Source organism: Phaethon aethereus (genome assembly GCF_964289735.1).
Source record: "Phaethon aethereus genome assembly, chromosome: 5".
NCBI lineage: Eukaryota > Metazoa > Chordata > Aves > Phaethontiformes > Phaethontidae > Phaethon > Phaethon aethereus.
The window spans coordinates 57,396,249-57,418,924 of record NC_138579.1 but is presented as its reverse complement, the minus strand read 5'-3'; the positions used below and the strand labels follow the sequence as shown (position 1 = coordinate 57,418,924).

The window sequence follows — 22,676 nt, the reverse complement described above, 5'->3', positions numbered from 1 at the left end:
TACTTACTATGGTAATGAATGTGTACTATATGCATTTCAAAATATATTTTTTTTTACTATTTAATTTTGTATATTTTACAATATTTTATTATTCAAATGCGTCATGTATTTTGACAGATTTATGTAAAATCAAGAATTTTTTTCACAGGAATGGTATTCTGCTTCTTGTTTGATACTTCTGTAATTATTTCTGTATTCTGTGGTTATTTCTGATGCATTCAGCCTTTAGTGTATCTGTATATTTATTTGCATAAAGACAAGGATATTTTTTAAGGTTATGTAAATCTAGTATCAGCACTTTTATATCTTTTGATACTTTTCCTCTGCAATTATGGAAGAAATTCTCTCTGACATATATCTTGTTTCAGTGCTACAGGAGAATAAGTCCATCTCAGTAATATCCTAACTTTTGGAAGAAGAGTCATTCAAGCAATTAATTTCTTTGATCAGGGTAGATATTCACAGTGTAACCTTCTTCCCATTCTTTGAGCTTGTTCCTTTTGCATAATATGTTAAGCAAGACAGAGCATTTGGAAAATTGCGAAACAGTGATTTTCTGTAATTAAAGAGCCCAGTAAGACAGATATCTTATTTAAAATATGCCCAAAGCAGACTTATGCTGGATATAAGAGAATATTGTCCATTTTAAAACACTGCACTGATCACTTCAAAGCTTAGAAATATATGTCAGAATACAATAATACACTACATTATCTCATCTTTTCCATTCTCCTTACTGTCAAGCAGTAATTTAGCAAAATACGTCTGATCATACGCAATGCACTAAACAGGAAAATTTAACAAACAGGTTATTTATAATGCCATCATGTCTCCAATTTTAAACTGTTTCCACAAAACTGAATGACATTTTTATTCTTCCTGACCTTGCAGTGTGCACAAATGCCCACACCTGTTCAGAGTCCAAGTGAAAGCAGAAACACAATGATATATGGGACATAGTCCATTCTTGTGCTTTGTGGCCATGTTTACATGCAAGCTGTTTCCTTGCACAGATACAAAGTGGCTTTAATACATTTCTGTGAGAGTTCAGAGCCCTTTCAGACTATGAAGCTTGCTAGACTAGATACTGTGAGCATGTACACATATGAATCTAGGCTGCCATGTTCAATTTTTAAATAATTTTCTTCCTAGTATTGATACGATCATCTGAAAAAAAACCTCTAAACGCTGCCAGAACCTGATTGTTTGTACTTTATAGACAGCATTCTCATTTCTGCAAGGCAACCGAAAAGCTAGAAACATTCTGGTCACTGACTTAAAAAAAAATATCATTACTTTTTGAAAGATCTGAGTCCTGTAAAAGAATTCCATTAATTCTATAAATAATACATGTAGTATATACAAACAACTGTTTAAAAACAGCGAAAAGATAGAGGATTTGTTAAGCAAAGCATGACCATCAAAACTGTCATGTCTTATAAAGGTAACAGTTTGTAAAGACAGCATATAGGTACTAGTTTATTAGAGTGCTTTTATACTAATAATTAATTTCTTCATTAGCCATTGGTATTTGTCCATGAAGCCCTTGTAGTTTATCTTTAACGTTTTCAATGCAATAGTGTGCTTAATAAAAATAAGAATTAAAAGGCTTCTTTTCTATTAACATGTATTACAGTCCATTCAAGTTAAATCATGTAGGGAAACCCCCAAGAATTTGCATGTGGTCAAGTCTGTAATAGGACTCAGCTGGCCACAAAGCTGGAATGGTATTGGCCTTGGTTCAAGGAGATATGTGCTTGAATTTAACCAGGGAAAATTTTACTCATATAGTAAAGGTTTGGTTTGGTGTAGATCCATTTGGCTGACTCACTTATGAAATTACTTTTTCACATTAAAGTAGTCAGTAGTATATTCTCAATACCATAAATCACTGGTGTCAGGTATCACTATACTATGGCAACTTTGCTGAAACAGTTGGGCTTTGCTTTTGGTGGCTTCTGTATTGACCAGAACAAACTCTGCATATGTGGTAAATTTCTCTGATTGCTCTCAAGCCTGGCATTGGATTACAAGAGGCAAAATATTGAACTAATACACATCCACAGTTAGGTAAAGTGAACGTTTTGCTAAATAAATGTTAGATCTGTCCATAATGGAATAGTTTTTATTTATTAGTACTCTCAGCCTAGCAAAAAAGTGTCATGGAAATTTATCAGCCCAGGCAGAAATATCTACTCACCCACACTTTACCATAATGATTGATGATAATGAAAAAACAAACGATATTTTACTCTCATGTCAAAAAAAAAAAAAAAAAAACCAAACCCTTACCTCAAGTGAGTAAAATCTTCCCAGGCTGATTTGAGGCTAAGGACTGTAAGGTGTTAGCAGCTAGCAAAAAAAATGCTTTCTCTCTCTCTCTCCCCCCCACAAAGTCACTATATGCCTTCTTTAGATCTATTTTAATAGTTCTGCATTTATAGCACTATCATTGAAATTGGTAAAACATTTGAATGTTGGTGTTTTTTTACAGTTTGAAGTACATTGTTTCTCAGCATATTTGTTATCATGAAATTGAGAACCACAGGAGAACACACCAATAAAAGCCAGCCAGTTCCACCCAAAGGTAGTAGCTACACCACAGATTTCAAGGGGTGCACAATGTTTATTTCAAGCTGCTGGCAAGTGCCATGTTGTAGCTGCCTGGTTCCAAGCAAGTGAGAATAAGCAGGCATGAGCATTCAGCAGTGGCGCAAAATCAACAAGGAGCAGCCCGGTTGTCAGCAGCTGTGTGAAATCAGCAAAAGTCAAAGCAATCTGCAGTGAAACAGTGTTTTCCCCGGAGTCCTGACTTACATCTTATTTTTATATGAGGCTTTTTCCAAAAGTGTACAATATGTACCGCTAGAGATTTGTAAAATAATTAGAAGATCTACAGTCTCCCTCGTGCCCTAAAAATATAAGTTAGTACCATTTTTTAAGATACTCAAAAGTTCAATCTGAAACAATTCATGAAATGGATGCCATTTATGCACATTACTAGATTACAAATTGAAATCTTGAAAATACCATGTTTTACTGACGAATCTGTTGTTCTACCTGTGTTAGGAAGAGGCCCAATATTTTTGTAAGCAAGAAGTGAATACTTTCTTTTCCCTTCTCTCTACTAATAATACAGCACTAAAACTGAACACTTTATTTGAATATTGAAGAACTTTCATGTGGTTCAACTTCCAACTGTAAAACAATTAAATATACCATTTAATTTCACTGTCCTGTTCAGACACCAACTTTTTTTCTTTACAGAAAAATACCTTAACTTGAGTTACCGGGCTGGTCCCTCTCTTCTCATTTTTCATCCCAGTGGGTGAGAGTGCCCCTGTCGTACTTGGTGGCTGTGGAGTAGATGGTATTTTGGCTCCAGGAGAAACTTGCATGCTTGCCAGCTGAGCTGCATATAGTTGCTGGAAGACAAGAAGATATACAATACATTCCTGCAAAATTCCTAAAAAAAGCTATAAATGTACATAATTTTTATTGCTCTGCTGTTTCTTCTCTTAAAGGAATTATAGATTTTTTCAGCATTTTCTTGTTTATGGCTTTTCCCTTCTTGCTATTTTCAAAAAGAAGAAAAAAAAAGACTGGAAAAATCCCACACACAAATATCTTTTATCTTAATTTGACTTTTAACTGATTTTTTTTTCTTCTTGTTAATAATGATAATTGTAAAGAGCAAAATGTTAATCTGTGTCCAAATATTTTAAAAAAAAGCAAAATTATAAGGCTGGTTGTAGGTATAGGCCCCTGTCAAAACCAACAAAGCTCCCAGTTTTTCTTTCTTACCCAGAAATTACCCACCAACTCCAGAACCTCTACTGGGAGCTGACATGGGAACCATTTGCTGCCGAAAGGCAACGCTGCATCTTCTCTAGATAACAATGAAAGTTAAAATAGGCAACAGGGTATGTCTCCATCTCAGTGTACAGTGTTTGTTATAACTTCTATAAATGCTAATAGGAATGTAGGCCTTAAAAATTTCTGTAAATCATGACGAAAATACAAAAACACCCTCATGGAACTTTTGAAAAAGTTTAACTGAAATGTAATAAAAGACTTGTATATTAAAATAAACTATTCCTACCAATCTAAAATGTTTACTGAACAAAACCAAATAGGTTTAATTTCTTTCCAGTGGCCAAATTTAAACCCTCACCTTGAATTAGTATCAGCAATAATTCTTCTACCATAAACAGGGAAGATCGTAATCCCTCATCTACACATAAATCTATATAAACTTTGCCTTATTAGTGAGAAAAAAGCCAGGTGGTTTGTATGTAATTTCCAACGTTACTATCATTCAGATGGACAAATAAAAAAAATTACAGTAATCAAAAGCAGACCTTTCAGCACATGTAATTAAATGAAAGCTTAATAAAGAATCATTTGCAAGAGCCAGATGTGCTTATGTCATAATTGTTGCTTTCTTTGGAACAATTTTTCTAATATAACAAGCCTCCACAGAAATGAAAGTTACACAATACTGTAAGCTCAGTGACTCAGTGGCTAGACAAATGTGTGAAGGAGGGGCAGAGTCAGAACTCTGGGTGACAAATGAAAACTCTTGTTTGTTTGTTTGCTGCCATCCCTTTTCAATAGCACACAGAGGCTACGAAAGGATTAATATATTGAAATCAATGGCGTTTAAATATTTTGGCTAAGGTACTATTTTTTCCTGCTCTAGAAAACTAGAAAAATTGAAAATAGACAAATTTCCCAGCTTTCAGTGATGTCCTGGAGAATGAAAATGAAGTATTGGATACAGTAGTAAGTGGGTTTGGTTTTTTTTCTCTAATACTGGGATCTTATCCCCTTTAGCATATTCTTCAGGTCAGTCTGTTTGCTTAATAGGATGCTATGCTTATGTGAGAGTAGGAAGTACGCTTCACAAACTCTGAAATCCTGCATATTCTCAGCTCAAAAATAATCAGGCACCATACTATGAAAGAGACAATAAAATAAACTTGAATACAATTTAAAGACAAACTCCAAAGATTATAATGGCTTTCTCAGTTGTCTGTAATTTGTCTATTTTTTTTTTTTTCTTTTTTAATTAGGAGCCTATTTAACATCTACTTCAACTATCTGGGGGAGATGACTTAGATTTTACTAAAAGTAGACTAAAACTTTAGTACTTAATGTAGCGAGTATTGTGCTTTCAAGAGCGGGAAGGGAATTCTGTGTAAAAACACATCCAGGTTTATCGACTAAAGTTCAAAACAATTTCCTTCTACCTTACCTGATGGTAAGCCATCAGGGCAAAAAAGGTGAGGTATGAGTTATTCTTTCTACAAAATTCAGTCTTTCTTAGAGGATAAAAGTCGATAGTCAATTATGGCAAGCAGCATAGTGTAGTGGGCCGACCCAGGCTGGCTGCCGGCCTCCCACCCAGCTGCTCTCTGCCTCCCCCTCTTCAGCAGGACGAGGGAGAAAATAAGACAGAAAAGCTCATGGGTCAAGATAAAGACAGGGAGATCACTTACCAGTTACCAATCTATTGCCAGTTACAACAAGGGTTGGATGGTGAGAAACACAGACAAAAACTAAAATCCCCCATCCCCGCCATTTTCCCAGGCTCAGCTTCACTCCTCCATTGCTGACTCCTCCACCTCCTCCCCTCCACCCTGGCTGCCGGCAGGGCCGCTCCTCACACTTTGTCCCTCGTTCCTCGCTGCCTGTGAGGCGTTTTGCCCTTTCTGAAGAACATTTTCCCAAGGTACCACCACATCTGGGCTGTCGGGCTCGGCGGTTCCCTGTGGTGGGGCCGTTGTGGAACCGACTGGGTCCGGCGCGAGGCAGCCCCCGGCTGCCCCTCCTCCAGGGGTCGCCTTGCAGGCTCCCCGCTGCCGGCGCCTGGGCACCGGCACCGAGCGCGCACGGCAAATGGAGCTGGTAGCCTGGGTAGACATGGCAAGTAAGCAAAGGTGTATTTATCATCTCTAAAAACTGCAGCCCATGGTGTAGCTGTATCTTGACCGGAGATCTCAAGACCAACACGAAGAGAGAGACGCGTGACGCTGGCCGGAGGAGGGCTTGTCGGTGACCTGGTACCTGAGCCCCAGCAGGGCCGGCAACGGAAACGTGCACAGGCTTCAAGGGTCACAGAGACAGCAACAAGAAAAGCGTCTGTTTCAGTGACTGTCTAGGAAACTGTTTGATTTTGGAAATGCAAACATTAAAAGTAGAATAAAATTAGAACTGTATTCCACTCCCCTCCCAGAGTGTTGAGGGCTGCAGTGGCTGTACTGCAAGGAGCATGAGGAAGAAATGTTTCTAAAGAGAGACAGAGAATTTTGTCATTTATATATGTGTCATTTGTATACATCTATAAATTATATATATTTTTATGTATGTGTCATTAATACATATACATGTGTGCGTGTGCGTATAATTCATCACTGGTCATAGTACTGGCTTTAGCCTGGCATTTCTATAAATTTATTTTATGCCATAAAAGCAAATGTAAAAATAAGTAACACTAGTTAGCTTTCTGGTTTGCTTGGACTTTAAAACAAAACTATTCCACAAATGAGTGCACGTCTTGCAAGAATGCGCACTAGTGCTAGCAACACTGCCGTGTGGACTGGGAGGCTGTATAACTTCTTTTAAATACCAGTTTGTATGGGGAGCTAGCCAGTCTGGAAAAATATGTGCTTACCACCATTGCAGGGATAAAATGGATGTTTTTGCAAATACCAGTGTTGTGTCTCAAAATGGCAATTTAGGACCTCACATTGAGATGGTCAGGTTGTGAAGCATTTATTTGCAAGATTAAGGAGGGGGAAAAACCCCAAACATTGAATGAATGTTGATTGTTAGCTTTTAATGCTCAAAAGCAAAAGTTTCAATGGAATTTGTTCAATTTAAATTCTAACCTACTAACTATTGAGTAGTGACTAAAAAAATTAACCTACCTCAAACACTGAAATATATTTTTTTCAATGTATGTCTAGCACATAAAGAGAATAGCATTTCATAACCCTTATGCCAACCACTGACTCAGAAGACTCTTGATTACAAATTGAATATTGAAAACCATCAAGTATTCATGATTGATTTAAGAAGCCTTAAAAATGTCTAGCCTAGTTTTTATTTTTTTAAAGGGTCAATAAGTGAGATCCTTACAATCCAGTTCCCAGCATCTAAATATAAGTAGTGCTGATTTTGAGTTATGAGTGCTCCTGCGTAGTTAACAGTTTTGAAAACGAGCTCTTAAGCTACGTGAACAAGGATGTAGTTTTACACTTTTCAGAATGAGATTTCTTCTGATCTCGTGATCTGACACTGAAGAGTAGGATTTTGAAATGCCGCAAGTCTCACTGAAGGCAATGGCAAGTGAAGTTTCACATTTAAGTACCTATGAACTTAAAAGCTTATGGACATAAGCACTTGTTACCGAAACCCTATTCCAGCCATAATCAACTAAAAATCTGAGGGGAATTTATGAAAGTCGGAGGTCATTATGGGTCTGAATGATGTTCATCTAAATAAAAAGAAAAATGACAGGCGAGTGGGAAAGTGCTGTACTCAGCATGTGTACAGCACACGTACATACTGATTTTTTTACCTGGAAACAGCAGAATTAATATTAAGCCTTCGTTATAGCTTAGAGCTACTATCCAATAAGAATTGAACAACTAACAAAGATTATAATCCGGGGGGTGTGGGAGGGTGTGGTATTTTCTTCTTCAGAAACTGCCTATGGCATTTGATGAATTATTTTCACTTCACACTTTTTATAGAAAGTATCATTCACAATCTAAGATTTGTCAAAAAAACTATGACCTAGTAACAAAGCATCTTGACTGATCCAAATGTTAAAACATTTCTTAATGCCATCTATGTTTCACAATGCCTTTGCGAGATATTTTCACGATACACAAGGATAACTGCCTTTGCTGCCTGTGCTCATTCATGCCTTGCCAGAAGACAAAAGCCTTAGGCTTGCACATCCCTCTCACAGGCTTCAATATTTTTTCAATAGCTTTTCAGCTAATTTTTTCAACTAGCTTTCAATAATCAAAACTCTTTCATTAGCTCCGGTCCCTTTCCTGTATGACTTTTCTCTTGCACATAGGCCTGTGACATTCCCAGACACGTGCTCTGCCAAATGACAGTGAACACAGTAAATGAGCACAGATCAAAGCTTTCTACACACCAGATGTTTCCCTTTTTTTTTACGGCAGGAATACCAATACTTACTTCTTAGGCTGCAGCATCTATGCCTAAATGAATGAACAAAGGTGAAGAATTTTGAGAATCAAATGTTACAGAAGTAACACATGGTAAGGGAAATAGAATGGGCCTTAAATCAACACAGTTAAGGAAGATTTGCACTGTCAAGAACTTGATAACTTTGTGACAGGCTGTTTTACCACCTAACACAGAATTATGATAATCATAACTTTCTTACCAGTGGCTTGTCAATGACAGGCTTTATGGAAAAAGTTTGTTTAGAGAAGATATTTCAATAAAGAGAAAGTTATCAACTGCTGCATGGGAGAGAGGCAGTTTCTTTAGATATATGAGCCCAGGAAGAAATGGAGAGAGCAGTTGCACTTGTATATATGAGAACAAAAAAGCAAGAGCTAGACATTGCGTCTGACTGCGTTGGTGAGGGAGAATTTGGTCACAGCAGTGGGGATATAACTCAGATGTTATTCTTTGCAGCAGAACTCTGAAGAAACTATAGCAAAGCCATATGTAAAATAAGGAGATAAGAAAGAGAGTGGTTGCAGTAGTCAGTGTAGCAGATAATCAAAGTACAGGTGATGCGGGCTGGCCTAGCACTATGAATTGCAATGGATGTACTTGGAAGGTGCCTCACAAAGAAATTCAGTGGAAGGTGGCTTGATTCAAGGAGAAAGAAGGGATCTGTTCTAGAAACGTTTACCCTTACATTTTGTTTTACTAAAAGATTTATGACCAAAATGAAAAGACATTCTCCTTTTTCTGTATTTGTATGTTATTTCTCCAAAGGTGCTAGAATTTTATTTTTCTTCCTCAGAAACAAATGCTAAATTTTATGGATCCTGATTAATTCTAAAGTCTTCCATTACTAAAAACGCAACTCCTATGTCACATCTTCAACAAATACATTTGCTACAGTAAATGAAACCGAACAATAAAACTACTGCGAATCAAGTGAGAATCCTTATTTGTCAGCATTTTAAATGAATTGTGCAAAGCTGAAATATCTTATTTATAGAGATGAAAGTTCAGCTATTTAGACAATGAGCAATTTGGTTTCTAAAGATGAAAAACTCTAAGGAGTGACTGCAAGTGCTGTTTAAATACTGCACTAGAAGAGGTAATGCAGTTATTTTTTTCCACAGTATATTTAGTATGTAGTGTCGCAAAGCTATAATTCCAGAATTTTCCTTCTGAGTATATAACATGCAATAATAATACTTAGAACTGTCTGATCACAAAGGGTTTTTACAAGCTCACCAAAACCAGCAACATCTTTACTATTTCCAGTGCACATTTCTGAAAAGAAGCTACCCAAAACAAAAAAAAATGACCTTCAGTGGGTCTGCTTATTTTTTATTATTGGTGTAGAGGTGCTTAAAATAAGCTTGATGTCAAACAGATTAAAGGAAACAGAGTCTCTGTTTGAAAACGTTTTTCTTCTGTTTGGAGGAAGAATGAATTAGTGCTCAAACCCATGTTTTGGGTGTCAAAGATAATAACTATGGAAATAAAGGTTAAGTGCTGACCTGAGCCCGATGTCACTGGTATAGCCTTCAGCAGTTCAGGCAAGGTAACCTTTCCAAAAAGCAGTGCAGAAGCATAAATATCCTACTCGAAAATTTCACACACATCTTATTCTAAGTGCAAAAACTGTTTCTAAAGTAACATTAATTGTACATATTCCTTCCTAATTTTGTATATAAATGTAGTTTTTGGTATTGACATGTCTTTTGCACCAAACACATTCAGTGACTAACACTGCAGTTGAGAACTCTGCTATAGCACCAAGGAAAGAAATGGGGTTATTGGCTTATGTATATATAGGAGAAAAAAAAAAAAAAGCACATGGTTGTTTTCCTCTTTGTTTTGAGATTATTTTTATGAGATCCTTAGACTGAGAGGTAGGTTAACAGAAAACGACATCCAGAAACACAAGACAGCCTAAGTAACTCATCAGCAGCTTAATCATATGACAAACCCAGGGGCAACTTGAAGGCAGCTACTGCCTGTAGAGTCTGCCAAAAAGCCAGGTGCCATCACCAGAAAAACACCTCCCGCAGATCAGTATCTGTGTCCTGGCAGTTCTCTCCACACAAAAGGAAGAGGAGGAGGAGAAAGAGAAAGAAAGGTGCATATAAAATTGTTAAAGGAAATGTACATACACATGAAAGCAACCCTTATTTGGATTTAAAAGTCTAAAACTTGGAAAAATCAAAGCTTTTGCTGACAAAACCAAGATCCCTTCAAATTTATAGATAGAATGTTTTATGCTAAACATGTATGTTTTCCTTTGTTTTACAATATATTTGTGCAGGTGCCACCTGTTCAAATAGTGTATTTTATAAATTTGTTTTGATGAAATCTGGATGTCTCAGTAGCATTTTCTCAGTTTGCTCTAAGAAAAATGTTAATCAACCAAAATAGGATGAGTTTTATAGATCTGCTACTACTGTGGGCCAGACCCTCCTCTCATGTTGATGTGTGCCACCACACAGGTAATAGCAGCTTACTATCTAAGAACCAGCAAGTATGTAACATCAACATAACTCACAGGTTCATATTAAATAACTGAGAACTGTTTGGCTTTACCCATGTAAAGCCCCAAAATACTCATGGGTATATCTGAAATGGCGTCAATCAAGTACGTCTACAGGAGGTTGAAGTAACAATTAGGGAAAAAGTGTTTAATTTAGAAATATGATAAATAATAAGTAACAATACACTGCAAAGACTTCATTGTCTCTACAGAATCCAAGTGTCATAATATATGTACACAGTTTCCTTTCAACAGCATCATTCCTTTCTTTCCCCTGTTTGTACATGCCTAACCTATCTGTAGTGGACATAACATTCCGATTTTAAACACCCATATATCACCCTACCACAGAGTCTGCTCAGTGTTACAGAGTGTGAATAGCCTCTACTTCTATAATAATGAACCAAATACCTTTGGAAAAAGGTGTTAAGGTGTAACATGAACCGGGAGCTAATGAATTAGCATAACTAATGTCATAATAACAAAGATTGTTGCAGTGATTATTTATGTATTTGCTAGCTAATGTGCTCTCAGATTTATTACAGCCAAATATGTGCAAACAAACTAACTGTATTTGTGAAAATACAAATAATACATTTTGTAGTCACAGATGGAGTTAGAAGACTTCAATTTTCCTTACATGTTCAGGTGTGCATGTACTGAAAAAAAAATCTCAGATGAAAGAATGATTTTACCAGTTATTCATATGTGTTCACCTCAGGTTTTTTTTAACCATTAACACCAGTAATTTCAGTGTTTGTCAGTTGCTGTTCTGTGTTATCAAGGGAAATTTTTATGTGGCCCGGAATTCCAATCAATTCCTGTCTCCTTAGGAGATACACGCGCCTGTTTTCCTTCTCTCTCAAGCTGCAAAGTAACAGATACCTAATTTCACCACTGAGTGTCTGCTGGTCCCAACTCCTTTTACTGACCACAAATTCATTGTGGTGGCTTAGAAAGAGAAAAATCACTTTCATCACTTCTACTGCCCTGCTGTGGATAATGGCCAACCCATACCAAAAATAAAAGAATCTCTATACATTTTAGATGCTGCAGCTTGTATTGTTGTAGTATTGCAGAATCAAGATCCCCTTATGCAAAATAACAGCTTTATTTTGTTAAAAGGGCCTAACTTTAAGTGGACCATGGAATATTTATGGCTCTCAGTAGTCCTTTGAAAGAGTTATCTTATGTTTTTATGCCAATCATGGGTCAGAGGTTCAAATCAGCACTTCTTTCTGTCACTCCTTATATGTTTTACTATAATTTACAGCTCAGCAAGAGAACTCATAAAACAAAAGTGTCTATTTTACTTCAGCAACTAATACTAGCTAATCAAAGCTTTCCAGCAAAACAACCCAGCATGAAACTCTGCGTGGAAAATATGCAGAGAACAAAGCGTTTTGTCAAATAACACATCTCATGATGTAAACACATATGTCTCTTATAGGAAATTTTATCGCTTCCACATTATCGGCACACAAAAGGAGCATTCTTGTCGCAGACCTGGTGCGACTGTGGAGCCATCGTCACTGGAAACAAGAGCCTGATTAGATTCCCACACAGATATGAATAGATTTTCTTTTTTTAGTGTAATGCTGCCTTTCTTATTTCTTAAACAGACTAGTAATTGTGGCTGTAAAAACAGTGAATTGTGTTTGGAAGACATTTGTTTCTTCATATTTTTTTAGCTACCCAGTGACACCAATTATCCCATATGGTTGTCCTCTTCTGGAAAGTCTGAGTTAATCCACAGCTGTGAAGAAGAAGACGCACCCAGCAGGCTCTAAATCTGGTGGGTCTCTTGTCTGCTAATAAAGTCCGCAGTCTGCTGGACAGATGTTAAGAGGATCTGTTAAATAAGTCAGTGACAAAGACCGAGACTTCTGCTGTGGAAAGTAATTAGCTAAACCATATCTATTCTTCATAGATTTTCAGCTCTTCCCTCATCTTTTGGAGAAGCAAATTTTCATTACTTGATAGAAAAGAGTCCCACAGCACATATAATAGGTCCTGCTCAAAATATGAATGGACTAAATGATCACATCGGCATGTGTTCTGAAGAAATGATAGACCTTTCTGTCCTTGACTTATTCTTACGTGCTGTGGTTTCTGCACTATTATTTTAAGTTTGGTTTTATTCATCACAGTATGGGCTTGTATTGGGAAAGCCTGAATAAGTATTGCCAGCTATAAAATATCTGCTTAAATTTTTAATGTAATGGGAAATGTAAACTGGAGATGAAATTGCCATTTGACTGATTTTTCTTTAAATGTTGTTAATATTTCTTATTTTAAAATCAAGTATTTACAGAGAATACATTCTGACCTCTAAGCTCATGCTGATGTCCTGGGAGGGGGGAAAGGTGGAATGAGAAGATACCTGCAGCAAGATCCACGTTTAGAGACTCACTCACTCACTCACTTTTCCCTATCCCCACCTGTTTATCATCACGGCCTGACAGCATAGACATCCAACCCCAAAGTCTCTCTCAGTTACAGGCATGTAAATTTTGAGAAACACTACAGAGCTAAAATATACGCACCCATGCAATAAAGAACTAACTTGCCTTCAGGCACATGTGCATTAAGGTGCTCTTAAGATCATTTCTGTTTCGTTTGTGAACTGTGTTTCTCATTCTTTTGAGCTCATCCTGCTTTGATGTGATGAAATAGAAATGGCCATCAAAACAGCTCACTCTGCTTGCCCCTTAAATGCAGGCAACTCCCATTTAGGCATTATTCCTGAAATTGTGCCCCTTAGAAATCAAATGGCTTTGATTTCATTGAATTATGACCATTAAATACAATCTCTCAGCAACTGCCTGTTCACAACCTGTTTACTGTAAAGCTGTGGGCAAAGCCAAGAAAGAATGCTTAGAGCTCAAATAAATTATCAATCGCTGCAAGTAACTAAGACTATGTATATAATTTGGCACCTGGCAGTTGTCTCTGTAATACTGTATTTGTTTCCCCTTAGGAAGTAAAGCCATTGGTTTATTAGTTTTACAGCACCTTGACAAGTTTCCAAGATATAATGTCACTCCATCACCTGATGAGGCTGCTGGGAATTTTTAATGAGACAGCACCAAAATTACAAAAGAAAAGTTTACTCTGCAAAAAATATAAATTCAAAAATGTATCCTAAAATTTTTATACAGTTAAAGTCCAGACAGTACATTAGGTATCGTATATCACCATAGAATATATGTGATGTTGGGTCTATTGAAATAAAATAGCTACTCAGCTCACAATTGTCAGTCTGTGATATTTAAATGAGACTTCCTATTTCTTCCAATGTGACCAAGTCAAAAGTCTAGCCGTGAAAAGCATAGGTACCGGTCCTAAGTCCCCCAGAGAGAAAATTATATTTCTGCCATGTCAGAAAAGAACAAAGGGCAGGCTGAAATCTGACTGGGGAAACAGAGTAACAGCTACTAAACAAAAATTAAAAACAATAAATTTGAAAGCCTTCTGTAGAAAATATGGAGCTCTTGCTTTCTGAAAGGAATTCCCTTGTGAAGCCACTGACTGGAGGGAGAGGCAAAAATCCTCACTGACTTGGAGGTTGTGTCTCACCTCATTTCACTCTTTCCCCCCCCGCCCCCCGCCCCTTTCCAAACAGACTGAGTGTTGGTCTGCTGAGAATATGATGCTAAGCCACTTTTCCTGTAGAGTTTTTAAACTGGGCCTCTGAGAAAGGGTTTGATACAATTCAATGACTGAAGTAATACCTTTGTCCATCTGAGCATTAAATGGCCCATTGAAATACAGCTTAGTTAGAAAGAATTTCAGTAAATGGTGCTTTCTAATTTTTTTTTATTATTATTATTCCTCTCCCAACAGATTACAGCCTGGATCTGAAAATGCAGTTCAATCACTTTTGGTTGCCTCTCAGGTCAGGCCTTTAGCCAGTGTTAATTAAATATAACCCCTTTAGAATACTGGAGGTTAAATGAGAGCAACAAACTGGTCTTCAAAATATTACCTCATACTCTCCAAAAAGCCATGATCTGTTTGTGTTAAAATGATCCCTCATTTAAACACATTGGTCTTAACAATGAAAATTAGGGGGGGGATCCAGTGCTAAATGCTGTTTTGTCCAACAGCTAGTAATCACAATACATTAAACACCTATTTCCGTGCAATATACTATGTCTATTGTGTTTAAGTAACACACATCATAAAGGAAAGTGCTGCAGCAGACAATTTAGGCCGTAGCAGCACATGCAGCACAATTTTCAACTTGATAAAGTGAAACTATAAAGAATCAATGCGTAAGCCAGACAGCTTCCATACCTAATATTCTTCCCTGCAGCTGTTAGAAGTTCACATTTTTGTCTCTAGCAGGCATGAACATTAGTATACCTTCAATTTCATGTCTTCCATCACATTTTGTTGTCTGTTCCATAAAATTTGGCCAGACCATGAAATTGGAAAGCAGCTGAAATTGTCTTTTTTCATCTTAATGATTTTAAATGAGAAGGGGGAGGCGTCTGTAAGCTATTTGTTTACTGCTTTGTAAAAAGTTTCCTGAAGTATTCATAACAATTTTACTATTAAATTAGTTGAAAGAAAGCTTTTTAATACATGGTAATTAGTCTTGTCTTTCTGAACATGACTTTACTGTAAATACTCCTCCTTGGCTATCCCTTTGTCCCAAGATTCCTTAGAAGAACGCAACCAAGCGATAATTCAGCATTATTGCTGCTTCAGTGCACTAATCGCTTAAAGAGCAGCAAGGACCCTATGTTCACTGCCACAAGGCTCCTACAGCCTCCCGGCCTAAGGCAGGCTTCCCAGCCCAGCAGCATCCAGATGTCAAGAGGAATATCCAGGTCCTGATGCAGCATGCCGCTCCATTCCAGTATGGCTTAAACATCTGTTTCATCTGCTGGCGTGCAACCTGCTGAATACACCGAGACTACAGCACAAAGTAGGGAATTGAATGAGGGTGGGGGTGAAATACTGCAGTTGCATAGCTCAGTGTACGTATCACTAAAAAAACTCTATGCAGACACATAAATTAGCATGAAATGCTTGGAACCCCAAAACTGGAGTTTGATCATTTGCTGTCTTAAATGGAGCTCTCTGGACTAAAAATCTAGACAAAAAACAGGAAGGACAATATGATAATTAAAACAAAATTTCTATACAATACATGCTTAGTATTTTTCTCCTCATGGAGGAAGAGGCCATAACACCTTAGCTTCTCATATTACTAATTTTACCCAGGTTTTATTCTTCATGGTATAAGAAAAGGACAAAAGAAGAAAAAGCACAGAAGTATGTAACACAAACCGCTTGTTGCATTTATAACAACTGCTCTTTATACAAAATACTTAAAAGTGAGGTGAACTTAGGCATGTCTTACATATTTATAATTTCTTACAGATAGTAACTCAGGAGTTCCAAAAACAATAAGCATCTTTTGTCTAAAAGATGGGAATATGTAAACATTGACATCTTATCTTGAGGCATGACAAAACCAGCAAGAATTTTAGTTGATCTAGCTTAAGTTCTGACAAGGAATAAGGGAATGTTAACTGTCTCATCTCTTCCACTTTGTGTATCTATTCTTCTGTATTTTTTGCTAGCGACAATAATGGACTATTTCGCTACCGTGAAAATTCTTTGAGTCATTTAGGAAAGCAAGATCAAAGCCCAAACTGAGAGTGCCTCCTTTTTCTGCTGTATTTTTTCTCGAGAGGAGGACCTAATGAGAGGTAGTTTAACCAGGAATCTTCCTCTGCCGTTGCAGAGCAGGAGCACTCTCACAGTGCAACCTCCTGGCTTAGTCTTTTCTCTGACCAGCCTGGGGACATGGCTCACCTCTGTGTGCCAGGAACCAGGAGCACAGAAGGCAGGAGAGACTAATTACTGCTGTGTCCCACCTCCACATGGGGTGAGCACCTGCACCTGGAAACTAGGAAGTGTCCCTCAGACCTTCCATGTAAACACACCCTCTGTGAACCTGAACAAGCCACCATTTCCTTCGTGCTGCTCGTGAAATGGATGCACTGTTAATGCATTACCCCAATGTCTGAACTAGGTGTATCTGAATACAATCATAAAGTATTCCTGTTAAAGGTAAAATGTGACCATTAATAAAATCTGTTATTTTAATAAAACATTGTAATTATCAAGAACGACCAGAATGCAACAATATGTAAAAACATCAGCAAATGCCTATAGCCATTTCCTCTGCAGGAAGATAGCAGAAATGTCAATAAAATCTTTCTCTTAAGCACAAAGATTTGCATTCCTTCATTTAATGCTGTCAGATTACTGATATGCTACTTTTTGATCACAGTTCTCCTGTTGTTTACCATGCACAGGAAAGAACACAATCGAGTTATCTTTGTAATTCTCCCACATTATACGTTGTACTGCACAGCTTGGAAATTGGCAAAAAATCTTTAAATTTTATGATTTTACAAAATAACTGTGACACACTCTGCTTAAAACTATTAGGTATTTGATTGTAGAAGTAAACAGATAAATAAATTATACGTTCATTTTAGCCTAAATGCCTTTGGTGGGAAGCCAGTCACAGCAAAGGTCAACTGCATTTGCTTGAAGAAGTAATTTTGGGTTTCCAGTGTTATTCAACAAAAAGTGTGAAATGTTAAAGATAAATCTTTATGTGATGTTCATATGTTTGCTCCTATTAGAATTTGCTTTTCACATTTTTATAGCATAAATTCTTCCTCATCAAAATTGTGGAGGGCACTAAAGTTAACAGAGTAACAAGCTCATCTAGTCCGAAGATACCTGCAAACAAAGGCTCTAGTATTTTAAACTCCTTCTCCTGTATCCAAGGAAAGCAAATAAGCAGCACTAATTTAAAATAAAAATATAATCAGATCTATCAGAAAAATATGAAAATATAACTAGATGGTTGCATCGGAGCACAGTTTTTTCATTCACTTTATGCTATCATAATATTACCTTCTCTGGTGACACTGTAAATCAAATTATTCATAGAAAGAATTTTAAATGCTTTCTGATACTCTTTTAGAAGCTTTTCCAAAACTCAGATTTTTATTCCTTACTGCTAATATAAAGTATCTTTAACAATAAATGTGAGAGGTCTATACGAAGAGCAGTTAAATTACGAATTTAGACAGTTTCACACACCTGATGTGTAGAAATGTGTTCTAGACTAAAACTAGTGTAAAAAGAAGGAGCTGCTTAAAGACAACTCTGTGATAAGGGACATAAAATTATATGATTGAAAAGCAATTAATTACAGTAAGTTTGATGAATGGATGATAGCTATGAAAGCTTATCAAATTTTGCATTTCAGAATTTCACGCATTTATTTTTTTAAAATGTTAACACATAGATGGGCTTTGTGAGAGAAGTCAGAAGTTTCATTCAGGCTCATGTCAGCAGGATTACAAGCAATTATGAGTAACTGCTTGTTGAGCTGTGTGAAATGAGTTGGTGAATGAGTTTCCTAGTAAGCACATGTACATGTCACTGGTGCGATTGCCAGTAATGTAGACAATCTTAGTTGAAGGGGTCTAAAAACATAATTATTCTCCTAGTCCTACAGGGGATGAAATCAATTCAGGGCAGAAGATGGTTGTGCAGTTGCTGCTTTTAGGAGACCTTCTAGGTTTGTCAACCTGGCAGCAGACATAAAAACAGAGGCATAAGTAAAAGAGAAGGAAATCAGGACATGGGAAAAATAAGGGGCAATAAATCTTCTCTAGAAATATTTCTTACAATCTGGCATAGGTTGGTGGCTTCATTCACTATCTGACCACCCAGATGGAGAAATTGTCAAATATGACGACTGCAGTAATTTGCCTGTTTAGAATTGTACAGACACAGAACAAGAAAACTGAACGCTCACCTACTACTGCTACCATACTGAGAGGCAAAATCACTACAGTTAAATTTCTATAGGCTCCCATGACAGAATAATGAGACTCCATCCCAATAATAAATGGGTGCAAGTCAGGAAAAAGGAAGAGCCCCATTTAAACTACCTCGCTCAGTTCTCGCGTCTGAACCCCCGCCCTGTGAGAAGATGCGGAGGCAAATCTACCTTTAAGAGCTGAATTTCTGAAAGTGCTGCTTAGGGTTTGAAGCCGTAACGTTTTCCTACCTTCATAAGAGACACAGACAGTTCATGTGGTAGCTTGCAGCCATTCTATTATTTTCAAGTAAAGAAAATGGACGAAAGACAGGGATGTAATAAATACATACTGGCTCTACTGATCAGGAGCAGCTTTATCAGTCAGCTGGGGCACATCTGGGAAAAAAGTCACTCAGGTGCATCTCTAGCATCCCATTCAATTAACATACCATTAAAAATGGTTTGTCCCTGTTCAGCCTGCTGCGTTACCCGATAAGTCAACATATTTAAAATGTACATTTAAATGCCGAAAACAGTGAAATGTTTTCTTTGTGAAGCAGAAAACAAGGCCAGTTTACAGGTATTTTAAAGCATTAGAAATAATTGTGCTATACAGGCTGCTTAGCAGATATCTCACACTGATCTTTTACTGTATATTTAGAACTTTCATGCACCTTCAAGGAAAATTAAATAATTTCCTTAAAGGAAATGTACATAAAATTATGCAAAACCTATTCAAATTGGCTTATAAAAATTACATCTAAAAAAAATTCACATTTGCACCTCAAAAACAGGTAACTGGGAACTTACTATTACAAATTCATTGTAAGCTGATGTATTTTACACAAGCAAATGTGAATTTGGTGTAAGGCTGCCATGCTTTCTGAACTGCAGTGGGTGTGATGATACTTCAGCATCCATGCTGGGACCAGATTAAAATGGTTATGAGGCCTCGTCTTAGCCCTCCCCTAGATGTTAAAGACTGCAGCAGAAGAGGTGGCCCGTACTGGATGAATTAGTCTGCATAGTTCATAGATGTGTTATTTAATAAAGCTGTAGACTAGTTAAATCTGGTGACTTGTTCTCTTTCTAGTGTGTAGGACAAATGATACAACTTTTTTGAAAGGACTTTTCCTCTTTTATTTCTCATTTCACTTCCCAAAAATGCCAGTGGACATGACAACATACTCTCACTATTCCTGCACCTGAAATACTTCTTCATTTGTTTTCACGCTTAGCTATTTGCTGTAATTCATGCACAACACTAAAATATGTCCTCTATTGTGTTGACTTCACTAGATTTCGTGAATTATTCCTTTAAGTCTTGAATAATCCCTCAATACTGACATTTAAGCACGATGTGTTTTTTCTTTCTGTATTCCTTAAGATGCTACCCCCTCCAGTTTCTTTCTTTCAGGACTGATATGCAAGCCTTCTGTTGTGCCCCATAGCCATATGCAGCCTTCATGCTGAGTCTTAAGAACAGACAGATGATTCCAATACTTTCTATGAGCTAGGACACTTCTCTAGTTTCTCAGTCATATGGATTCCAAAAACATCACAGGCCAAATATACACATCTTAGACAAGCATGGTGTTGGAGGCAAAACCATTTCTATTTTGTCATCTAAAAAGACTCTACTCAGTGATTGCACTATCTACACACTGGTTTGATGAGTTCTAGCTCATCTTCTGTGAACTTCCCTTTCTGAACTGGGTCAGTGGGAGGGAATACTCTCTTATATTCAAAGATGCCCCGAAATAAGGCAGGTGATGGTATCTTTTCAGTCCATGCGTCTTTAAGAGAATTCTTCTGCTTCCTTAGAGCATGCGTGTGTGTTTGTATTTCTACACCTAGACACTCTCATCTAACCATCCTTATTCTTAGAACTTTTACTTCAGATGAAAGGTGACTTATTAAGTTTTCTTTTTCTGTAGCAATTAGTCAGGAAGGAATGATGGTACAGAAGTGTATTATTTTCCTTTGTGTATAGACCTGATTTAAAAGGCATTTTTGTCTTTAATCTGATTGCTGCCAAGTTCCTAAACATCCAAATCTGTTAACCCCTTCACAGGAAAAAGTCTTTCGTGTTTGTAATTTGTAGCCAAATTAAGCAGCTTGCTCTATGGTTATGAGAAGTATAATAAAATTCAAGAAACATATTCACTTGCAGCTAATTCCTGTAAGGCATACACCATATACATTTCTAGAAAGCTTGAAGGAATCCAACCGCCAGAGTATGCCTCACAGTCAGCCTATTCCCCAAAGGCATGCCACAGTTTTAAAAGAGCTTTAAAAACTGTGCTCGTCCCGGTAGTACTGGTGCCTCTGGTGCTGTGTCAGTAAACGCAGCAGTAACTTATTTGCTTCTTACTGGCTTCTGAGTGAATATATACCCCAGGGAGGGAGCTTTGCAAAGCACAATTATCTTAAAATAGAGCGTGGGCTTTCACTAAGGGGCAGCCAGTGGTTAAGGCAGCGAGAACGTCTTGTTGACGCTGGGGGCTCAGCCTCCTCCAGTCACCTGGGCTCAAGCTTCTGCCTTGATACAGACTGAAGAGGCACAGGAAACCTCCTGCAATCCAGGCTATAAGGATGACATCCTTTTAAACATACAAGTTTCCTGATACGTGAGTTTATGTCTGTGCAACTTATGATCTCGTTGGTAAATTCTCCCCGGAACAGAGCATATGGGCCTGGAAGGCAGCTGTCCTGCTTGGTAAGATCTCAAGGTGCAAAAGATGGGAATCACGCCAGGAGCCTGATCCCCAGCTGCCAGACTGAAAAGTCCTCCCTCTTGGGAGAGGAGAGCAGGCGCAGGACGGGAAGGCTTTCCAAGGCAGAGGAGGGGTTGGTCATCTGACGGGAACAGAGACAGAGAGCTATGCCAGACTGGGTGACAGTCTGGTGGCTAGTGTCCTTCCTGCAACATGGGGAAACACAAGCCCAGGACTGGACTTAGGCTTGCCACATCCAAGACAAGTACTAGAAATGCTGAAGACTATAGAAACAGTCTCTTTCTTAAACATTCCTATAAATTTTTAATTAAATACTGTGACACTGTTCCATTAAGCAAGAATGAGAGTAACAAAGACATGCTGTTTAGAGCAGCTGTTGGAGATGCAGGGCATTAAATGGGTGAGAAAAGGGTCTTGCGATGCTGCTGTACCAGGCTGATTACTTTAGCTAATGGTTTTGTTTGTCTGTCCATTTTCACTAACTTGAAGAGAATAGGGAGACTCCCTCTCATTTTGATCAGGGATGCCGTTACTGGGGAAGCTAGGAAAATCCAACTGGCAAAAATTTCATCAGAATGGGTATTTGACTGCAAAAAGTCTCCATTTTGATGGGCTGTCTTTTCCTGAGGAAAATCACTTCAACAGATAATTCAGGGCTGAAGTTGAGAAGGAGTAGGAGAAGATGGAGTATTAAAAAATTCTGCAAAGAAAGGAGGTCATATGGTAAAATATTGACTCAATGACATAATTTTCATTGATGATGCCATTGATATAATTCAACTTGATAACACAGATATTACATACAGAGACATAAACATTCAAGTGGGAAAAGGCACAAGAATAACTATTTCATTGATTTTAATTAAATTTTCCTTAGTATTGCAAGGTTGGCATATTTTTAATTTTATTTTTATTAAAGGGCTTGCTTGGTCTCTCAGAGCCCTAATAAAATCTTCTTTCAACCTCTTTCCTTCCTCTGCTACAACCGAAATTTCTACATAAGAAAAGGACCAAAATATTTAATTTACTACTTCCATATACTGAAATTTGCACACCACATTCACTTAATTTAGGCCACTATTCACTGTATCATAATAAGGAACATTCTGTTAAAATATGCCCTCCTAGAGCTCAGTAGTCTTTGAATCCTAGATAAAATCATTCTATAAGGCTAATGAAGACAGAAACTCTGCCTGTAACAATATTAAGTTTGTTTTCTCTAGTGATTCGAAGAAGTGAGCAATCTGTCAGTAATACATTGAGGGAAATTACTTGTCTTGTAGGAATTCCCGCTGACAGTTGCTCACTCACAGTGCTGACC

General features: G+C 37.5%; 1 protein-coding gene across 3 annotated transcripts in view; it reads right to left on the bottom strand.

Annotated features, from left to right (window-relative positions):
* SOX6 (SRY-box transcription factor 6) overlaps positions 1 to 22,676 on the bottom strand; it is a gene marked incomplete at its 5' end in the record, with an annotated part of 229,949 nt that overhangs the window by 61,139 nt on the left and 146,134 nt on the right. For all 3 annotated transcript variants that reach the window (XM_082000010.1, XM_082000011.1, XM_082000012.1), the window contains one exon: positions 3,276 to 3,425. In XM_082000010.1, the coding sequence (XP_081856136.1) occupies positions 3,276 to 3,425 (150 nt within the window). The remainder of the gene's footprint in view (positions 1 to 3,275; positions 3,426 to 22,676) is intronic.